Below are 17,704 nucleotides of genomic sequence, written 5' to 3' on the forward strand. Positions count from 1 at the left end.
GAGGTCAGAAGTTCGAGACCAGCCTGGCCAACATGATGAAACCCCCGTCTCTACTAAAAATACAAAAAGTAGCCGGGCGTGGTGGCTGGCACCTGTAGTCCCAGCTACTCGGGAGGCTGAGGCAGGAGAATGGCGGGAACCCGGGGAGCGGAGCTTGCAGTGAGCCGAGATCACGCCACTGCACTCCAGCCTGGGCGACAGAGCGAGACTCCGTCTCAAGAAAAAAAAAAAAAAAATCTTAATTTAATGCTTAGTCTAATCCTCCACTACTGAGGGAGCAAGGCGGAGAAGTTTTGATGCGGAGCGTTGTCTGGAAGATGTTCTTGCAGAGGCATTTTAGAAATGCCTCTGGGAGGGTAGAGTAGGGGCTGCTCCGGATTTGAGAGTCCGTTTTAATTCCCCTTGAAAAGCTCGCCATGTGGGCGGGGGCAAGCGCCCGGCTGCGCCGAGGGGCACCGCGGTGCTGCCCGTCACGGGAACCGGCGGGGTCCGGGAGCCCCTTTCTCCGCCCACCCAGCGGTCCGGCCGCGCATGCGCCGAGCGGAGGGCCCAGTGTTGTCGGCTGGGAAATGGCGGCCGCGGGCTTGGTCGCGGTGGCCGCGGCGGCCGAGTACTCTGGCGCCGTAGCGTCGGGAGGCAGCCTCCCCGGTGTTCACTGCGGCCCAAGCTCCGGGGCAGGCCCCGGTTCTGGCCCGGGCTCGTGGAGCCGCTCTCTCGATCGAGCCCTGGAGGAGGCGGCGGTCACCGGGGTGCTGAGCCTGAGCGGCCGGAAACTGAGGGAGTTTCCCCGGGGAGCGGCCAACCACGACCTGACGGACACCACCCGGGCGGGTGAGCGGGGCGGGGGCGCCTCTGCCCGCGGGAGACCGGGCGCCGGGAGCCGCCCCGGCCGGGGGAGGCGGGTGCGGGGAGTTACGGGAGCTCGTCCTGTAGGCGCCGGGTCCGGACCCGGGTAACGGGGAGAAGCCGACGGCCCAGCCCTCCGGGCCTGCGCCAGCCCCGAGCCTGGGGAGAGGCGGCGGCATCTCGGGGAAGGGCGCCGGAGTGATTGATGGATGGTTTCTTAGTCTTTCTGAGGAAACCCAACTTCTGCCGCGGCGGAGGGTGGACGCGTGCCCCGCCCCGGTTCCTGCAGGCCCTTTCGGATTCGGGGTGCCGGATGGAGCTGCTCAGACGGGACCGGTAGCGCGAGCTCCTCAGAGATCCGAGCAGCAGGGCTGCCTGCGGGCGGGCTGCATTGTCCGGGGAGGGTCGGTCTCAGCCCTGGCGGTTTTCCGAAAGAAGTGTTGGGGGGGTGTGTTTAAAGTGAACCCGAAAGAAGTATTGGGTGTGTGTGTGTTTAAAGTGAACCCGAAAGAAGTGTTGGGGTGGGTGTTTGAACCCGAAAGAAGTGTTGGGGTGAGTGTGTGTTTGAACCCGAAAGAAGTGTTGGGATGTGTATGTGTTTGAACCCGAAAGAAGTGTTGGTGTGTGTGTTTGAACCCGAAATAAGTTTTGGGGTGTATGTGTTTGAACCCGAAATAAGTTTTGGGGTGTGTGTGTTTGAACCCGAAAGAAGTGTTGCGGGGGTGTGTTGAAAGTGAACCCGAACGCTGGAACTTTTCTTCGCCTCCATCTAGTTGACTTACAAAATAAATATACTTGTAAAGATAGCCAGAACCCACCTTCCGACTCCCTTTAGTTTCCTCTCCCACTCCTCATGTCCTCCAAAATAAAAGTTGAAGAAAGCTCCTTAGAAAAGATAGTCTAACATATCTATGCTTGCTATTCCTTTTTAAAGCATTACTTCGTGTTATGTATGTTTTCGAAAACAGGAAAGAGGATAAGAAAGTAGGTATTATTTGGCTTTCTTAGTTGTAGGGAACAGTGTCTGGTGCCTGAGTTGTTGTTCATCATGTTTGCAGTGAGGGTCGCCACTGCTCACCGCAGCCTCCACCTCAGCCTCCCGAGTAGCTGGGACTACAGGCACGCGCCACCACGCCCAGCTAATTTTATGTGTGTATATATATATGTGTGTGTTTTTTTTTTTTTTTTTTTTTTTTTTTTGAGACGGTATCTTGCTCTTGTGGCCCAGGCTGGAGTGGAATGACACAATCTCGGCTCATTGCAACCTCTGCCTCCCGGGCTCAGGTGATCCTCCCACCTCAGCTCCCCGAGTAGCTGGGACTACAGGCGCCCGCCACCATACCCGGCTAATTTTTGGATTTTTAGTAGAGACGGGATTTCACCATGTTGGCCACGCTGGTCTCGAACTCCTGACCTCAGGTGATTTCGCCTGCCTCGGCCTCCCAAAGTGTGGGATTACAGGCGTGAGCTACCGCGTCCAGTCAATTTTTTTTTTTTTTTTGTAGAGATGGGGATTCGCTGTGTTGCCCAGGCTGGTCTCCAACTCCTGGGCTCAAGCTATCCTCTGGCCTCAACCTCACAAAAGGCTGGGATTACAGGCGTGAGCCACTGTGGCTGGCAATACTTGGTGTCTTATTTTATTTTAAAATCTTAGATTGAGCACGTTTTCTATGCTTTGCAGCCGTTAAAAGTTGATAAGTATTACATATGATTCACTCATTTTGGAAAAATAAACAGAACTGTTAAACCAAATCAAGAAGCTGTTTTTTCCAAAGAAACTTTTGCTATAGTTTAAAATAGAAGAAATTAAATGCCTGCTTATTTAATCTCTTTTTGGAAACAGTTGAACTGAATATTTTTTAGTGAATTACATTAAAGTTTCTTGCTAAGGTAAATATGAGCAGCCACTTGCCTTTTGTGTGTGTTCTGGTAGACAGCATCTGAAATTATCGTTCATACCCCAGATTTCCTACTTCTGTTTAGGAGATGGCTATATGGTATAGTGATTTCATATTGGTGCGAGTCATTTCAGTGTTACTACACCAAGCCTGAAGCTAAACAACAAGTTGATTACAGGAGTCTATCTAGCTCAGCTAAACAACAAGTTGATTACAGGAGTCTATCTAGCTCATCTCACCTGCTTTTCAGTAGTTCTAGGAGCAACGTGTTGAGTCCTTAAGAAGTATTTTATTGACTAAGAACATCCAAGTGCATTTATGGAGAATAATAAGTAATACCAAAGAGGTTTTTCCTTACTGTGCCCTGAGTTTTTAAGTATGGCGTTGCCCACACTTTAATAGTTTTCTATAGAAACCACATTTTTTAGTTGACTTTTTATCTGGTCAAAAAGTGCAAAAAAGAAAAAGATTACAAGGTATTTTATAACCTATTAGACTAGATTCATTTCTAACATGTAGTAATCGCTTATGAAATATAAAAAATATTTGGCAGACCTTGGTCATTACCCAGTCTCTGAATTGTTTTAAACATAATGCTGATGACGTCATTTATTGAGTATTCACTATTTGTGATTCATTGTGTTAGATATTTTGAAATATATTGCCTTGTTAAAGGCACACAACAATTTGTGGATTAAATATCATCCCCACTTTACATGTGAGGGATCACCTAGAGAAAGTCATATGGCTATTATCACTCTACGGTATCAGTGGCAGAATTTTGGCCCAGGTTGTAGCTATTATCACTATATAGTATCAGTGGCAGAATTTTGGCCCAGGTTCGTCTAACTCTGTTCTTTCCACTGTACCGTGCAGCCTCTTCATGTAGAAATAGGTATTGCTGTTCCTGTTTTTACAGATGGTGGAAACCAGCATTTAGAGATATTCAATAATTTGCTCAAAGATCTGTGGCTAAAGGACAGAGGAGGGGGTATTAGCCATGATTTTACTCTAGTTTGAGGTGACTCCAAAAGCCATAGTCTGTTTTTATGGCAGGTACTTTGATTAATTCGGGACCAACTTATGGTAGTTATTAGGTAGCTTAGACCTTATAGAAAATTTAAAGCCAAGTAAAATTAGTTGAATGCTAATATATAAAAGTTGCCTCACGTACTGTTCCCTCATAATGTATAGCGGGTACATGGTAGAGCTGTTGTCCTTCGAATTCATATCCTAGGGAACAGCATATATAACCCATATTTATAAGTAGACATGATTTTGAATTTATTGAGAACGTTTTCTTGAGACTTTCTGTGCTGTTTATTTTAAAAGGTTAATCTGGCCGGGTCCGGTGGCTCTCGCCTATAATCCCAGCACTTTGGGAGGCCAAGGCGGGCGGATCACCTGAGATCGGAAGTTCCAGACCAGTCTGGCCAACATGGTGAAACCCGGTCTCTACTAAAAATACAAAAATTAGCCAGGTATGATGGCGGGTGCTTGTAATCCCAGCTGCGTGAGAGGCACAAGACTCACTTGAACCCAGGAGGCGGAGGTTGCAGTGAGCTGAGATTGTGCCACTGCGCTCCAGCCTGGGCGACAGAGTAAGTGCTATCTCAAAAAAAAAAAAAAAGAAAAGAAAAATGAAAAAGGTTAATCTTTTGGAAAAGGGGAATATTTATTTGGGAATGGGTGACTTGATACAGTGGACAAGAAATCACAGAAGACTTCTTGAAGCAGAAAGGATATAACTTGGATTTGGGCAAGCAGAAACAAGAAGGAAAGCCATTGTAGGCAGTGGTGGACAGCATGCAAAAAATGTCAGAGTATAAGGGACATCAGTTAATTTTGCCAGGCCATCATTCAATCCCTTCTGGTAACAGGACTCCCATTTTCCCAGGGAACCACCCTCTCAGTTAAGTGAACGCCACCCTGACATATGGTATGCCAGTGACTCAGGCCCAGCTCATGGTCAGTCAGTCTACAGTCCATTGCTCTGGCCGTAGTGATTGTTCAAAAGTGGGCACATTTTGCAATGAGCACAGATAAGTAACTGAATTTTTTGTTGAACTGTTGAGAAAGAGGCATGCTTTGAGTCCTGGGGTTGCTGAGAGAATAGGATGTGAGCCTGGAAGTTACCAATAAGTGGAAAGCAGAGCCAAAAGATGGAGACAGTGAGACCAAGTTCTGATGGCAGTGTTTGTACCTTTGGGTCAGCCGCCATGCTTAAAGTCAGTGCTATCTCTGTACTTTCAGATTATGTGAGCTAGTAAATTCTCCTTTCTGCTTAAGGTGAGTAAAAAAAATTTTTTTGTTTTTGAGACGGAGTCTTGCTCTGTCGCCCAGGCTGGGGTGCAGTGGCGTGATCTCGGCTCACTGCAAATTCTGCCTCCCAGGTTCAAGCGATTCTCCTGCCTCCGCCTCCTGAGTAGCTGGGATTACAGGCACCCGCCACCACGCCTGGCTAATTTTTATATATATAGTAGAGACAGGGTTTCACCATATTGGCCAGGCTGGTCTCGATCTCCTGACCCTGTGATCCGCCCGCCTCGGCCTCCCACAGTGCTGGGATTATAGACGTGAGCCACCGCACCCGGCCAGAATTTTTTGATGATAAAAAGGTCCTGACTAATACAGTGAAACCGCTCATCATGATACTGTGATGAGACCAATTTGGTCAAAATAAATTATTGGATTAGCGAATATAAGAGCTGCCTTTCACATATGAGGAAGCTAGATAGCCAATAGGTTTAGAGACAGGTCAGCATTCATTCAACAGACATTTCTTGACTAAAGGATTTTGGCAGTTATCAGTGTACAAAGAGGACCAAGACATCCCCTGCCCTGAAAGCACTCAAGGGATCTAATGGGGAGACAGACAGGTGGAAGGATTGTTTGAATTGTATAATAGCTAAACTTTTATGTTTTATGCTGGGTAATTAGAGGAAACAAACATGAGGCCTTATGAATATTTTTAAATCTAGTAATCTGGTTGGGTAGCTGCATAGTAGAAAGCTGTGAGGGCACGAAATCCTGGTACACTGAGATTATACTGGTAAATGAAAATGTACAAATGCTGACTGAATTTATTTAAGAAATAAAGGACAGAAGGAGTCCAAGATAACTTTAAACTGTAAGACTAGAAAGATAGTAATGCTATTGCTTATAATAGTAGCTGACATTTATTGAGGTCTTAACATATTCCAGGTATTGTGCTAAGCTCTGTGTGTGTATGTATATATATATAATATATATAAAACATGAACAAAAACAACCATAGTGAGTTTTTGACCCCATTTTACATGTGAGAAAATTGAGGGTCAGGAGATTAATTTGATCAAGGTCTCACAGCTAATAAGTGACAGAACTAGGATTCAATTTCTGATGCATTTGACCCTAAAACTTGTGTTATTGATCAATAATTATACTGACAAGTTCCTATAATTTCTTTGGTTTGTCCAATATCTTTGAAGGCTTGGTAGCACATCTAGTGAATCATGTGGGACAAATAGAAACTAGAGTTTTAGAATGTAGAGTGAGACTTTGGGAGGTTGAGGTGGGTGGATCACGAGGTCAGGAGTTCAAGACCAGCCTGGCCAACATGGTGAGACCCTGTCTCTACTAAAAATACAAAAAATTAGCTGGGCATGGTGGCACATGCCTGTAATCCCAGCACTTTGGGAGGCCGAGGTGGGATCACCCAAGGTCTGGAGCTCAAAACCAGCCTGGCTAACATGGTGAAACCCCTTCTCTACTAAAAATACAAAAAATTAGCCGGGTGTGGTGGTGCACGCCTATAATCCCAGCTACTTGGGAGGCTGAGGCAGGAGAATTGCTTGAACCCTGGAGGCGGAGGTTGCGGTGAGCCAAGATCACACCATTGCACTCCAGCCTGGGCAACAAGAGCAAAACTCCGTCTCAAAAAAAAAAAAAATGTAGAGTGAGGTTAAGACTGTGGAATAAATTCAAGAGAGTCATAGTGAGAGTTTATAAGATTCTTGGAGGAAGGACGTAGAGTATGGAAAAGGTAGGCACTGCCAACTCAGGGAGATACCAGCATTTTAAAAGGTGGAAAGAGGAGTCAGTCTGGGAAAAAACAAAAACAGAAAAAAGATTCAGTAACTAGGCCTGTACTAGAATTCACAGAATCCTAAAACTAGGCCAGGCGCAGTGGCTCACACCTGTAATCCCAGCACTTTGGGAGGCCGAGGCAGGTGGATCACCTGAGGTCAGGGGTTCGAGACCAGTCTGCCCAACACGGTGAAACCCCGTCTCTACTAAAAATACAAAAATTAGCTGGTTGCCGTTGGCGGGCGCCTATAATCCCAGCTACTTAGCAGACAGGCAGGGGAATTGCTTGCGCCGGGGAGGCGGAGGTTGCAGTGAGCCGAGATGGTGCCTCTGCACTCCAGCCTGGGCAACAGAGCTAGACTCTGTTTCAAGAAGAAAGGAAAAGAAAAATCCTAAAAGGAACCATAGTGACCTTCTGAGTTATTTCACAAATGAGAAGCAATCTGAAGCTGGGTGCAGTGGCTCACGCCTGTAATCCTAGCACTTTAACACTTTGGAAGGCTGAAGCAGGTGGATCGCTCGAGCCCAGGGGTTGGAGATCAGCCTAGGCAACGTTGCAAACCTCATCTCTTAAAAAAAAATACGAAAATTAGTTTTGGTGGAATGCACCTGTAGTCGCAGCTACCTGGGAAGCTGAGGTGGGAGACTGAGTCTGCAGTGAGTGGAGATGGCGCCACTGCTCTCCAGTGTGGGCAACAGAGTGAGACTCTGTCTCAAAAAATAAATAAATAAAAATAAGAGAGAAGCAATCTCAGATTAAATGATATTCTTAAGGTTATATAGTGAGGTGATACTGTTTTACAGAAGGCAAATAAGAGTCATAGCTGAAGCTTGAAGAAAACTTGAATGAAATACAGAAAACAAGAAACCAAAGACTCAACATTGCGGTAAAGCCTACAGGTGAGAGCAGGATGCTATGGGGAGGTGGACTAAGGTTACACACACAAAAAGGAAACAAATTGACATGCAGCAGGTGAACCAAAGTAATGCAGTGTTATTGGAGCTATGAGAAAATTTTCAAGAAATTAATACTTTCTAGGTAAGAAGGATGAGGACTGCTAAAATGCCGTTTAATTTTCCAAGGCGGCAGTCCGTAACTCACAAAATTATGGTTTCATTAGTCTTGGAAATACGGACTAGAGTACCAGGTCTTAATTTGAGATTGTGTTTTTTCTTGGATCGTTGTTTATGTCTATTTTGTAACAATCGCAGTATATGCACTATGAATTTTTCTAGAACTGTGCTGTCTAGTATGGTAACAACTAGCCGTAAGTGGTTATTAAAATAGAAATGTAAAACTCGATTCTTCATTTGCAGTAGCCACATTTCGAGTGCTCACTAGCCACATATGTCATTTTGGACAGTACCTTGGACCCACCTCCTGTCTGTCATGTTGGACAGCACAGATAATAGAACTTTCTCATCACTGCTGGAAGTTATGTTGGATAGTATGTTAGACTCCCCTTGTTTTTAAAAGGGAAGGGGAGGTAGTAGGATGGTTTCTTTAGGGGAGGCAAGAAGATGAACCATAGATGACCATCAGACCAGTGTTGAGAGTAGGGGAGTGGCAGCAGTGTTGGGGCCAAGGATTTCCCAGGTTCCAGTTCCTTTTACAGTGGCTGTATTTGGGAGCTGGATGGTTAACGTTACTTCATATTATAACATCAAGTATGACTTTAAGTGGTATGGTTATATACATGTTTCTCATTCTTTGCAGTTCATTTGTGAAATATCCCAGTTGTGCTTGGGAAAAATGTATGGTCAATGTGGTAATTCACACAAAGGAATATTATTTTGAATTCCTGAAGCAGCCGGCAATATCAAATGAGGTGCAACTAATTTTAGAATCAAACTAGTCCTAAAAATTTAAAGCATTTCCCTATTCACTTTTAACTTTCTTCTTTCTTTTCACAATTTCTAAATTTTTGTTTGAAGGAAGTCTTAAACCTTGGATTTTAACTTACTTCTTATTTAAAGACTGGATAATAGATTTTCCCATTAAAAACAGGTTTTTGACTAGGTGCGGTGGCTCATGCCTGTAATCCCAGCAATTTGTGAGGTCGAGGTGGGTGGATCACCTGAGGTCAGGAGTTTGAGACCACCCTGTCCAACATGGCGAAACCCCATCTCTACTAAAAATACAAAAATTAGCCAGCTGTGGTGACGCGTGCCTGTAATCCCAGCCTCAGCTACTCGGGAGGCTGAGGCAGAATTGCTTAACCCGGGAGGCAGAGGTTGCAGTGAGCTGAGATCGCATTACCGCACTCCAGCCTGGGTGACAGAGTAAGACTCCATTAAAACAAACAAACAAACAAAAAGAACAAACAGGCTGGGTGCAGTGGCTCATGCCTGTAATCCCAGCACTTTGGGAGGCCGAAGCGGGTGGATCCTGAGGTCAGGAGTTCAAGACGAGCCTGGCCATGATGGTGAAACCCGTTTCTACTAAAACTACCAAAAAAAAAAAAAAAATTAGCCAGGTGTGCTGGCAGGTGTTTGTAAACTCATCTACTCGGGAGGCTGAGGCAGGAGAATCACTTGAACCCTGGTGGTGGAGGTTGCAGTGAGCTGAGATCATGCTGATCACCCCACTATACTCCGCTCCAGCCTGGGCGACAGAGTGAGACTCTGTCTCAAAAAAACAAAAAAACCCCACAGTTTTTAAAAAATGATTTTCATATCATACAGAGTGGGAAGGTAAGCCACAGTCTTCTTAAGATTTCCAATAAATGCAACAGATTATATCCAGAATATTTATAGAATTTCTGCAAACAAGAAAAAGACAACCCAGTAGAAAACTGAGAAAACACTTGAACTAGTACTTTACTAAAGAGGAATTCCAAATGGCCAATAAATATTTGAAAAGGTGCTCAACCTCATCAGTAATCAAGAGAATAGAAAATAAAACCACAGTGGGTACTATAAAAGTTGATGATTCCAAGTACTGGAAAGAACGTGGAGCAGTGGAGACTCACACGATGCTGTGGGAGCTTGTGGGAGTGTGAACTGGTGCCTCAACTTTGAAAATGTTTAGGAACGATCCAGGAAGGTTTAACATACATATAATACATATAAATACATATATTTATACATATTCTGTGACCCAGAAATTCCACTCTGAGATATATCCCTCAGAGAAAGTTGTGTGTATGTATACCAGGATATATAGCATGTATAAGACTGTCCATAGCATTATTCGTATTTGACAAAATAGAAACAACTTAAGTGATGATCACCAGTAGAATGGATAAATCAATTGTGTGGCAGTGAATGAGCTGGCCGGGTGTGGTGGCTCACGCCTGTAATCCCAGCACTTTGGGAGGCTGAGGCGGGTGGATCACAAGGTCAGGAGTTCGAGACCAGCCTGACCAACATGGTGAAACCCCATCTCTACTAAAAATACAAAAGGTTATCCGGGCGTGGTGGCAGACGCCTGTAATTTTAGCTACTCGGGAGGCTGAGGCAGGAGAATCGCTTGAACCTGGGAGGCGGAGGTTGCAATGAGCTGAGATCACACCACAGCACTCCAGCCTGGGTGACAGAGTGAGACTCCATCTCAAAAAAAAAAAAAAAAGAAAAAGACAAGAAAATGAATGAGCTGTAACTATATGCAATTGCAGGAATGAACCTTAGAAACATAATGTCGAGAAAGTGAAGTGTGAAGCATAGTTTATATAGTACAAATATATTTAGTAAAGTTCAAAAACAAAAAAATATGTAAGTGCTAAAAGTACGAAGAAAAGGAAATAATTACCATAAAAATCAGGACGATGGTTCCCTCTAGGGGAGGAGCAAAAGGCTGTGATTAGGAAAGGGGGCTTTGTGTTGGGAGTCAGGGATGTATTTCTGAAGTATTGGAAATACTCTGTTTCATGACCTTGGTGGTGATTATATGGTTGTTCATGTTTTACTTTTTAAAAATTGAATTGTACGTTTATGATTTATTCACTTTTCATTTATGTTCTACTTTTGTTGAGGCTAACTTCCTCATTGTTAACTCATGGCCATCTCTTTTTAAATTCTCGTCCTCTCTCTACTGTCCTCCCCCTCAGTTAGGCACTTACTGTTTCCCTAATACCCTGTGCACATTTTTCTATTGTCACAGTACACAATATCATCTTTTCTTCTACTAAATTGGCAGCTTCTTGGAGGAGGTATGTTAGTTTTCTGTTGCTAAGTAGCAAATTATTACAAATTTAACAGCTTAAAACACCACCCATTTATTATAGTTCCATAGGTTAGGAGTCCGGACTCAAGGTTCCGCAAGACTGAAACTAATGTGTTGGCAGGCTGGGCTCTTACCTGGAGGCTTTGGGGAACAGTTTGCTTCCAAGCTCATTCAAGTTTTGGCAGAATTCAGTCTTTGTGGTTATAAAACAGGTTGTCATTTCCTTTCTGGTTGTCAGCCTCAGGCCACTCTCAGGTCCTGGAGGCCACCTGCATTCTTACAACATGGCCCTGTCTATCCTCAAGCCAGCATTGGTGTGTCATCAACACTTCTCGTGCTTCCAGTTTCTCAGACTTCCTCTGCTGCTGCTATCCACAGCCTTCATGTGATGAGACTGGGTTTACCAAGATTGTGCCTCTTTTAATTCTAAAGTCAACTGATTAGTAAACGTCGTGACATCTGCAAATTCCCCTCTTCCACATAAGGAAGATCCTGGGGTATGAGATCCTGTATTCACAGTTCCAGGGATTAGACTGGTGTCTTCGTCCATTTTTTGCTGCTATTACAGCATACCACAGACTGAGCAGTTTATAATGAGTAGAAATTTGTTGGCTCACAATTTTGGAGGTTGGAAAGATCTAGATCTAGGTGCTGCCATCTAGTGAGGGCCTTCTTGCTGTGTTACATTTTGTTGAAGATTTTTGCATCTGTGTTCATCAGTGATAGTGGCTTTTGTAATTTTATTTTTTGTATCTGGCTTTGGTATCAGGGTAATGCTGGCCTCGTAAACTGAGTTTGGAAGTATTCCCTTCTTTTCAGTTTTTTTAAAGAGTTTGAGAAGCATTGTTACTAGTTCTTCATTTGTTTGGCAGAATTCAGCAGTGAAACCATGGTTTTTCTTTGGTGAGAGGCTATTACTAATTCAGTCCTTACTCATTAATCCGTTCAGATTTTGTTTCTTCATGATTCAATCTTGGCAGGTTGTATGTTCCTAGGAATTTATGCGTTTCTTCTGAGTTATCCAGTTTGTTGGTGTTTAACTTTTGAGTGTTTGTTGAATGAATGGATGCGTGAATGAGAAGGCGAAAAGAATGATTGAGAGCCTCTTCACTTTCATAGCTTTGGAAATAGTGACACCTGACTGCACTATAAAGTAACTGGTTTCAGTGGGGACCCTGGAGGTTTCAATGATACGTAGAATTCAATCAGAACATTCTCAAGGATAATACTAGTGGGTATGCTTCTCTTTGGTGTGAAAAAGTCAAGCATTCAGAACTTTTTAAATTGGTATCATAGAGGATAAGAGAAATGATGTTACATGTGCTAAGAGTTTGTCTCTCAAAATAAATGTCAATTTCTAGGTATTTGGAAACTTTCACAATAGATTCATTGATTATAATAAAAGGAATAAAAATGTTAAACCTTATATGGAGTGAAGGAGGCTTTCTGTTTATCCAGTGTTTTCAACTTTGGTAGTTACATAAGTCTCACTTGTGTAAGGAAAATCTTAGATAATGTGGTTATGCTTCTTTTAGCCTAGAAAATTTGTGGCTTCTGGCCATCCATTATCAAGTGACAAGCTGCAGCATATTGCTTCTCAGGCTTTGGTGTTGTGCATAAAGTCACCTGGGGCACTTTTTGAAGAAAATACTTGTCCCTGGGTCTGATTTCTAGAGAGATTGAGATCTGGGGTGGAGTTCATTAAACTACGTTTTTAACAAGCATCCTGATGGTACTAGGTGCAGGTGGTTAAGAACCACTTGAAAAATACTTCCTTAGAATTTGCTACTTTAAGCCAGGTGTGGTGATTTGTGCCTGTAATCCCAGCTACTTGGGAGGCGGAGGCATGAGAATCACTTGAACCTGGGAGGTGGAGGTTGCAGTGAGCTGAGATTGCGCCCCTGTACTCAAGCCTGGGCCACAGAGTGAGACTGTTTTTTGTTTAAAAAAAAAAAGAAATAGAATTTGCTCCTTTACTCTAAAAGTTATTTTGGAGGGTAGCAGTTTTTCACATCCGGTTCTATGGCATGCCATGTGGGTTCGCGGGCCCTTGTGAGAAATGCAGAATTACAGGCCTCATCTCAGAATAAGAATCTGCATTTGCATTTCAGCTTAAGAAGCACTGCTCTAACGTTAACCAGGTAACTCTTTTTCCGAAGGGTCTCAGTAAGTAAATAATTGGCCTTAGTTAATTTAACCCCATATGATATGGGGCGACCAAATTGAATACTTTCAACATCAGTCTATTAAAAAATGAAAAGGGGACGGGCACGGTGGCTCATGCCTATAATCCCAGCACTTTGGGAGGCTGAGGCAGGCGGATCACTTGAAGTCAGGAGTTCAAGACCAGCCTGACCAACATGGTGAAACCCCATCTCTACCAAAAAATACAAAAATTTGCCAGGAGTGGTGGCGTGCACCTCTAAGTTAGTTCTAGCTACTAGGGAGGCTAGGTGGGAGAATTGCTCGAACCGCAGAGGTGGAGGTTGCAGTGAGCCAAGATTGTGCCACTGCACTGGGCGACACAGTGAGACCCTGTATCAAAAAAAAAAAAAAAAAACTCACACATTTTGGGGTGGCAATAAGCAAAGAAGAAAGTTACGACACCAGTTGCCTTGTTCCTAGAATATGATGCGCTGGACATACCATGGATATGTACATGGCTAGAGTTTGATGTTAGCAAGCCCTTTTAGACTGGCCTTGCCTCAGCTGCACCCCTCCTTAAGTTATACTGGAAAATAAAAAAGCCTTCATATGTCCTCCTAATAGGTGTGGTAAGGATCCAGAGTGCAGAAATCCCATTGTGTATCCAGAGCTCAATTATCTTGTCCTCACTCCTATCCTGAGGACTGGGGCTTTCTATCCAAAATTGTTATACCAGAAACAGGGCTCTATTTCTCACTGGTGTATTTGTTTCTAGTACCTACTTTTAAAAGACTATTACTTGTTCAGTTGCTTATCTTGCTTGTGAAGACAATGTTTAGTAACACGAGGAACTACAAACATTCTTGTGGTCAAATCAACAGTGACCATCATAGGTTTGTTAATTTTGCTGTTTTATCATAATACTTGTAGTTAGTAAACACTTCCTTCTTTTCTTTTTTTTTTTTTTTGAGACGGAGTCTCGCTCTGACGCCCAGGCTGGGGCGCAGTGTCCGGATCTCGGCTCACTGCAAGCTCCGCCTCCCAGGTTTACGCCATTCTCCTGCCTCAGCCTCCCGAGTAGCTGGGACTACAGGCGCCCGCCACCTCGCCCAGCTAGTTTTGTTGTATTTTTTAGTAGAGACAGGGTTTCACCGTGTTAAACAGGATGGTCTCGATCTCTTGACCTCGTGATCCACCCGTCTCGGCCTCCCAAAGTGCTGGGATTACAGGCTTGAGCCACCGCGCCCGGCCAACACTTCCTTATTTTCTAACATAAGAATGACAAATAGAACTTAAAGGCATTTCCAATAGAATCTATCTGTGCCTTGATTATCCACTCCTTTTTTTATTTTATTTTTTATTTTTTTTTGAGACAGAGTCTCACTTTGTTGCCCAGGCTGGAGTGTAGTGGTATGATCGTGGCTCACTGCAACTTCCGCCTCCTGGGTTCAAGCGATTCTCCTGCCTCAGCCTCCCGAGTAGCTGGGACTTCAGGTGTGCGCCACCACTCCCAGCTAATTTTATTTATTTATTTATTTATTTTGAGATGGAGTCTTGCCCTGTCGCCCAGGCTGGAGTGCAATGGCATGATCTTGGCTCACTGCAACCTCCGCTTCCCGGGTTCAAATTATTATCCTGCCTCAGCCTCCCAAGTAACTGGGATTATAGGCGTCTCTGACCATGCCCAGCTAGTTTTTGTATTTTCAGTAGAGACGGGGTTTCACCATGTTGGCCAGGCTGATCTCGAACTCCTGACCTAGCGATCCACCCACCTTGGCCTCCCAAAGTGTTGGGATTACAAGTGTGAGCCATCACGCCCGGCCACTGATTTTTGTATTCTTAGTAGAGACAGGGTTTCACAATGTTGACCAGGATGGTCTTGATATCTTGACCTCGTGATCTACCCACCTTGGCCTCCCAAAGTTCTGGGATTACAGGCGTGAGCCACCGTGCCCGGCCTCCACTCCTTTTTTCACACAAGAAGGGGATTTTTTCATAATACATATTGATTTTTTCATAGTACCCTTCATATTACCTTTTCTTTTTAGGATCTTTATGAATCTGAGAGATTCAGAATGTTAACAACTGACTGTACCTGCTGCATTCCATACTCGCATATCATTGCTTAAACCATGTGTGGCAAAACTTCTTTCCTATTCCAACGTTGATTACTGCTGATAACCTGGAAATTATATTCCAAAAACAAAAAGATTTTCTAGGTTCATCTTGTTTTCCCCTCTCCTAACAAAGCAGTTATCCTTAAGGAGCCTTGGTTCATTTTAGTGAGCAATAGGATCCAGGACTACAGCCTGTCTCCTGGAGCTCATTGTCTGACATTTCACATGGCAACTGATACCAGACAAGATAACAATAAAGACAGTTTAGCTTATTTCATTTGAAGGAACAGGAGCCTTTCAAAATCATGAATGTGGTCAATTTTAACCCTTATTTTACCAAATTCTTTTTTTACCCTAATATAGAAGCTTTTCGATGGATACTCATTTATGATCGGTGTTACCAACTTTTCCCATTTTCATTCCCAGCATAGTCACATTTTATGGGCTGTGTTAGTATATATTATACCAAAGCATATTTTGAATTAAAATACCATCAAAAGTTTTAGAAATATCAACATTTAAATGTCGCCTTGTGATTGCTCATTTTTAATAAATTTCCTTTTTGTGATGCCGCTGGGCCCATATATTTGAAAGCTCCTAAATTTTACTTACCTGGGTTTACTCAGTATGGTCAGTCTGATTTCCTGTCCCCATTCAGCAGATAATTCAAGGCCAGTTTCATCAAGGATTTATTTTCTTTCTTTAAACAAAGGATTACTTATGAAATATATGCATGATGACTTTCTAGCATAAACCTGAGTTACTTAAACTAACATACTAGGTCGTGTAACAGCCATTACTTAATTTCAAGGTAAAATAATTTTATTATTTAGAATACACAGTACTTAATTATTTCACAAAACCTGTGCTTCTGTGAGCAGTGGTGGTCTTTGCGGAATGCAGTCGATGTCTTGCTGTCTTACATTGTGCTGCCCTGTCCAAAAGGCAGTTCTTTTCGTTTCCAGAGGTCTTGGTATGACACGTAACTTTCCACTTTGCTTAACTTGTTATTTTACTAGAGTATGTATCAAAGGTTTGAATTATTTTTATTCTCACATTTTTCTGGAGGAAGAAACCTTCCTGCAACATACAACTATATCACAGTTGCAACTTCTTAGTAATATTGTGTTCAAGTTTCTTAGTACATTTTCCAAATGTGGGTGAACACAGAGACACACAGAGATCGTTACAAACCCAATCATTTAGTTTCTCTCAGGAGGAAGCAAACAACTATTGCTCTTAGTTGTAAATATTCCAGTCATTTTCTTGGACTAGAAATCTTGACCTGTTCTGCCAGTATACAATTCTCTTGGGCACACAGTAGCTGCCACAGAGCACTGTTCTGAAAGTGTGGTTCCTAGGCCAGCAGCAGCAGCATCACCTAGGAAATTGTTAGAGGTTTACATTATTGGATGTTACCTCAGACATGTGGTATCAGAAATTCCAGGGTAGGGCTGAGCAGTCTGTTTTAACAAGCCCTCCAGGTCAGTCTGATGCCTGCTGAAGCTGGATAACCACTGCTGTGGAATGTAGAAAATCTCATGGTAATTGTATAATTTATTCATAAAAAATTCCCAACAAATTTAGTATAGTAATTTTGACAGTTCACAGAGAAATTTATCTAAATTTTAGACTTCCAATTTTGGAGGACTAGCATTTTTAAATTTTCTTCATGGTTATAGCTTTCCATCTGGAAGTCCTAGTGCATTGCTTTTTGTTACATGGAAACTGTGACGTTTGGTTACATCATTCCCCCCAACCCATATTGTTTTGTTAAAAACCTGAAAAGCTTCCTGTTACTTTTTTGGAGTCATTTTGGGGTCGGGGAGGGATAAAGCACTGACTATAATATGAAACATTTTATTAAAAGCTTTATTGCCGGACAGGGTGGCTCACGCCTGGAATCCCAGCACTTCGGGAGGCCGAGGCAGGTGGATCACGAGGTCAGGAGTTCGAAACCAGCCTGGCCAACATGGCGAAACCCCATCTCTACTAAAAATACAAAAATTAGCCGGACATGGTGGCGGGCGCCTGTAGTCCCAGCTACTCGGGAGGCTGAGGCGGGAGAATGGCGTGAACCCGGGAGGCAGAAGTTGCAGGGAGCTGAGATCGTGCCACTGCACTCCAGCCTGGGTGACGGAGCGAGACTCTGTCTCAAAAACAAAAAAAATGTATTAAATACTTTAAAAAAATTATAATGACCTCCCTATTGCTACCTCTACCCCTAGGAGAATAAAAGAATAAAAATTCCAGGAGATATTGAAAGGTGGTAGGGCAGGGATCCTGCGTAAGACTCAGAAAATAGCCCCCATTTCTTCCCATTGTAATTTTTTTTTTTTTTTTTTTTTTTTTTGAGATGGGGTCTTGCTCTGTCACTCAGGCTGGAGTGCAGTGGTGCGATCTCAGCTCATTGCGACCTCCACCTCCTGGGTTGAAGCGATTCTCCTGCCTCAGTCTCCCGAATA

At 43.5% G+C, this 17,704-nt stretch overlaps 1 protein-coding gene across 3 annotated transcripts in view; it reads left to right on the forward strand.

Moving 5' to 3' along the window:
• Positions 1-533: 533 nt before the first annotated feature.
• Positions 534-17,704, forward strand: part of LRCH3 (leucine rich repeats and calponin homology domain containing 3) — a 101,425-nt gene continuing 84,254 nt past the window's right edge. For all 3 annotated transcript variants that reach the window (XM_025377726.1, XM_025377725.1, XM_025377727.1), the window contains exon 1: positions 534-831. In XM_025377726.1, coding sequence (XP_025233511.1) covers positions 570-831 — 262 coding nt within the window. In that variant the 5' untranslated portion in view covers positions 534-569. The remainder of the gene's footprint in view (positions 832-17,704) is intronic.

This window comes from Theropithecus gelada, chromosome 2, assembly GCF_003255815.1.
Source record: "Theropithecus gelada isolate Dixy chromosome 2, Tgel_1.0, whole genome shotgun sequence".
Taxonomy (NCBI): domain Eukaryota; kingdom Metazoa; phylum Chordata; class Mammalia; order Primates; family Cercopithecidae; genus Theropithecus; species Theropithecus gelada.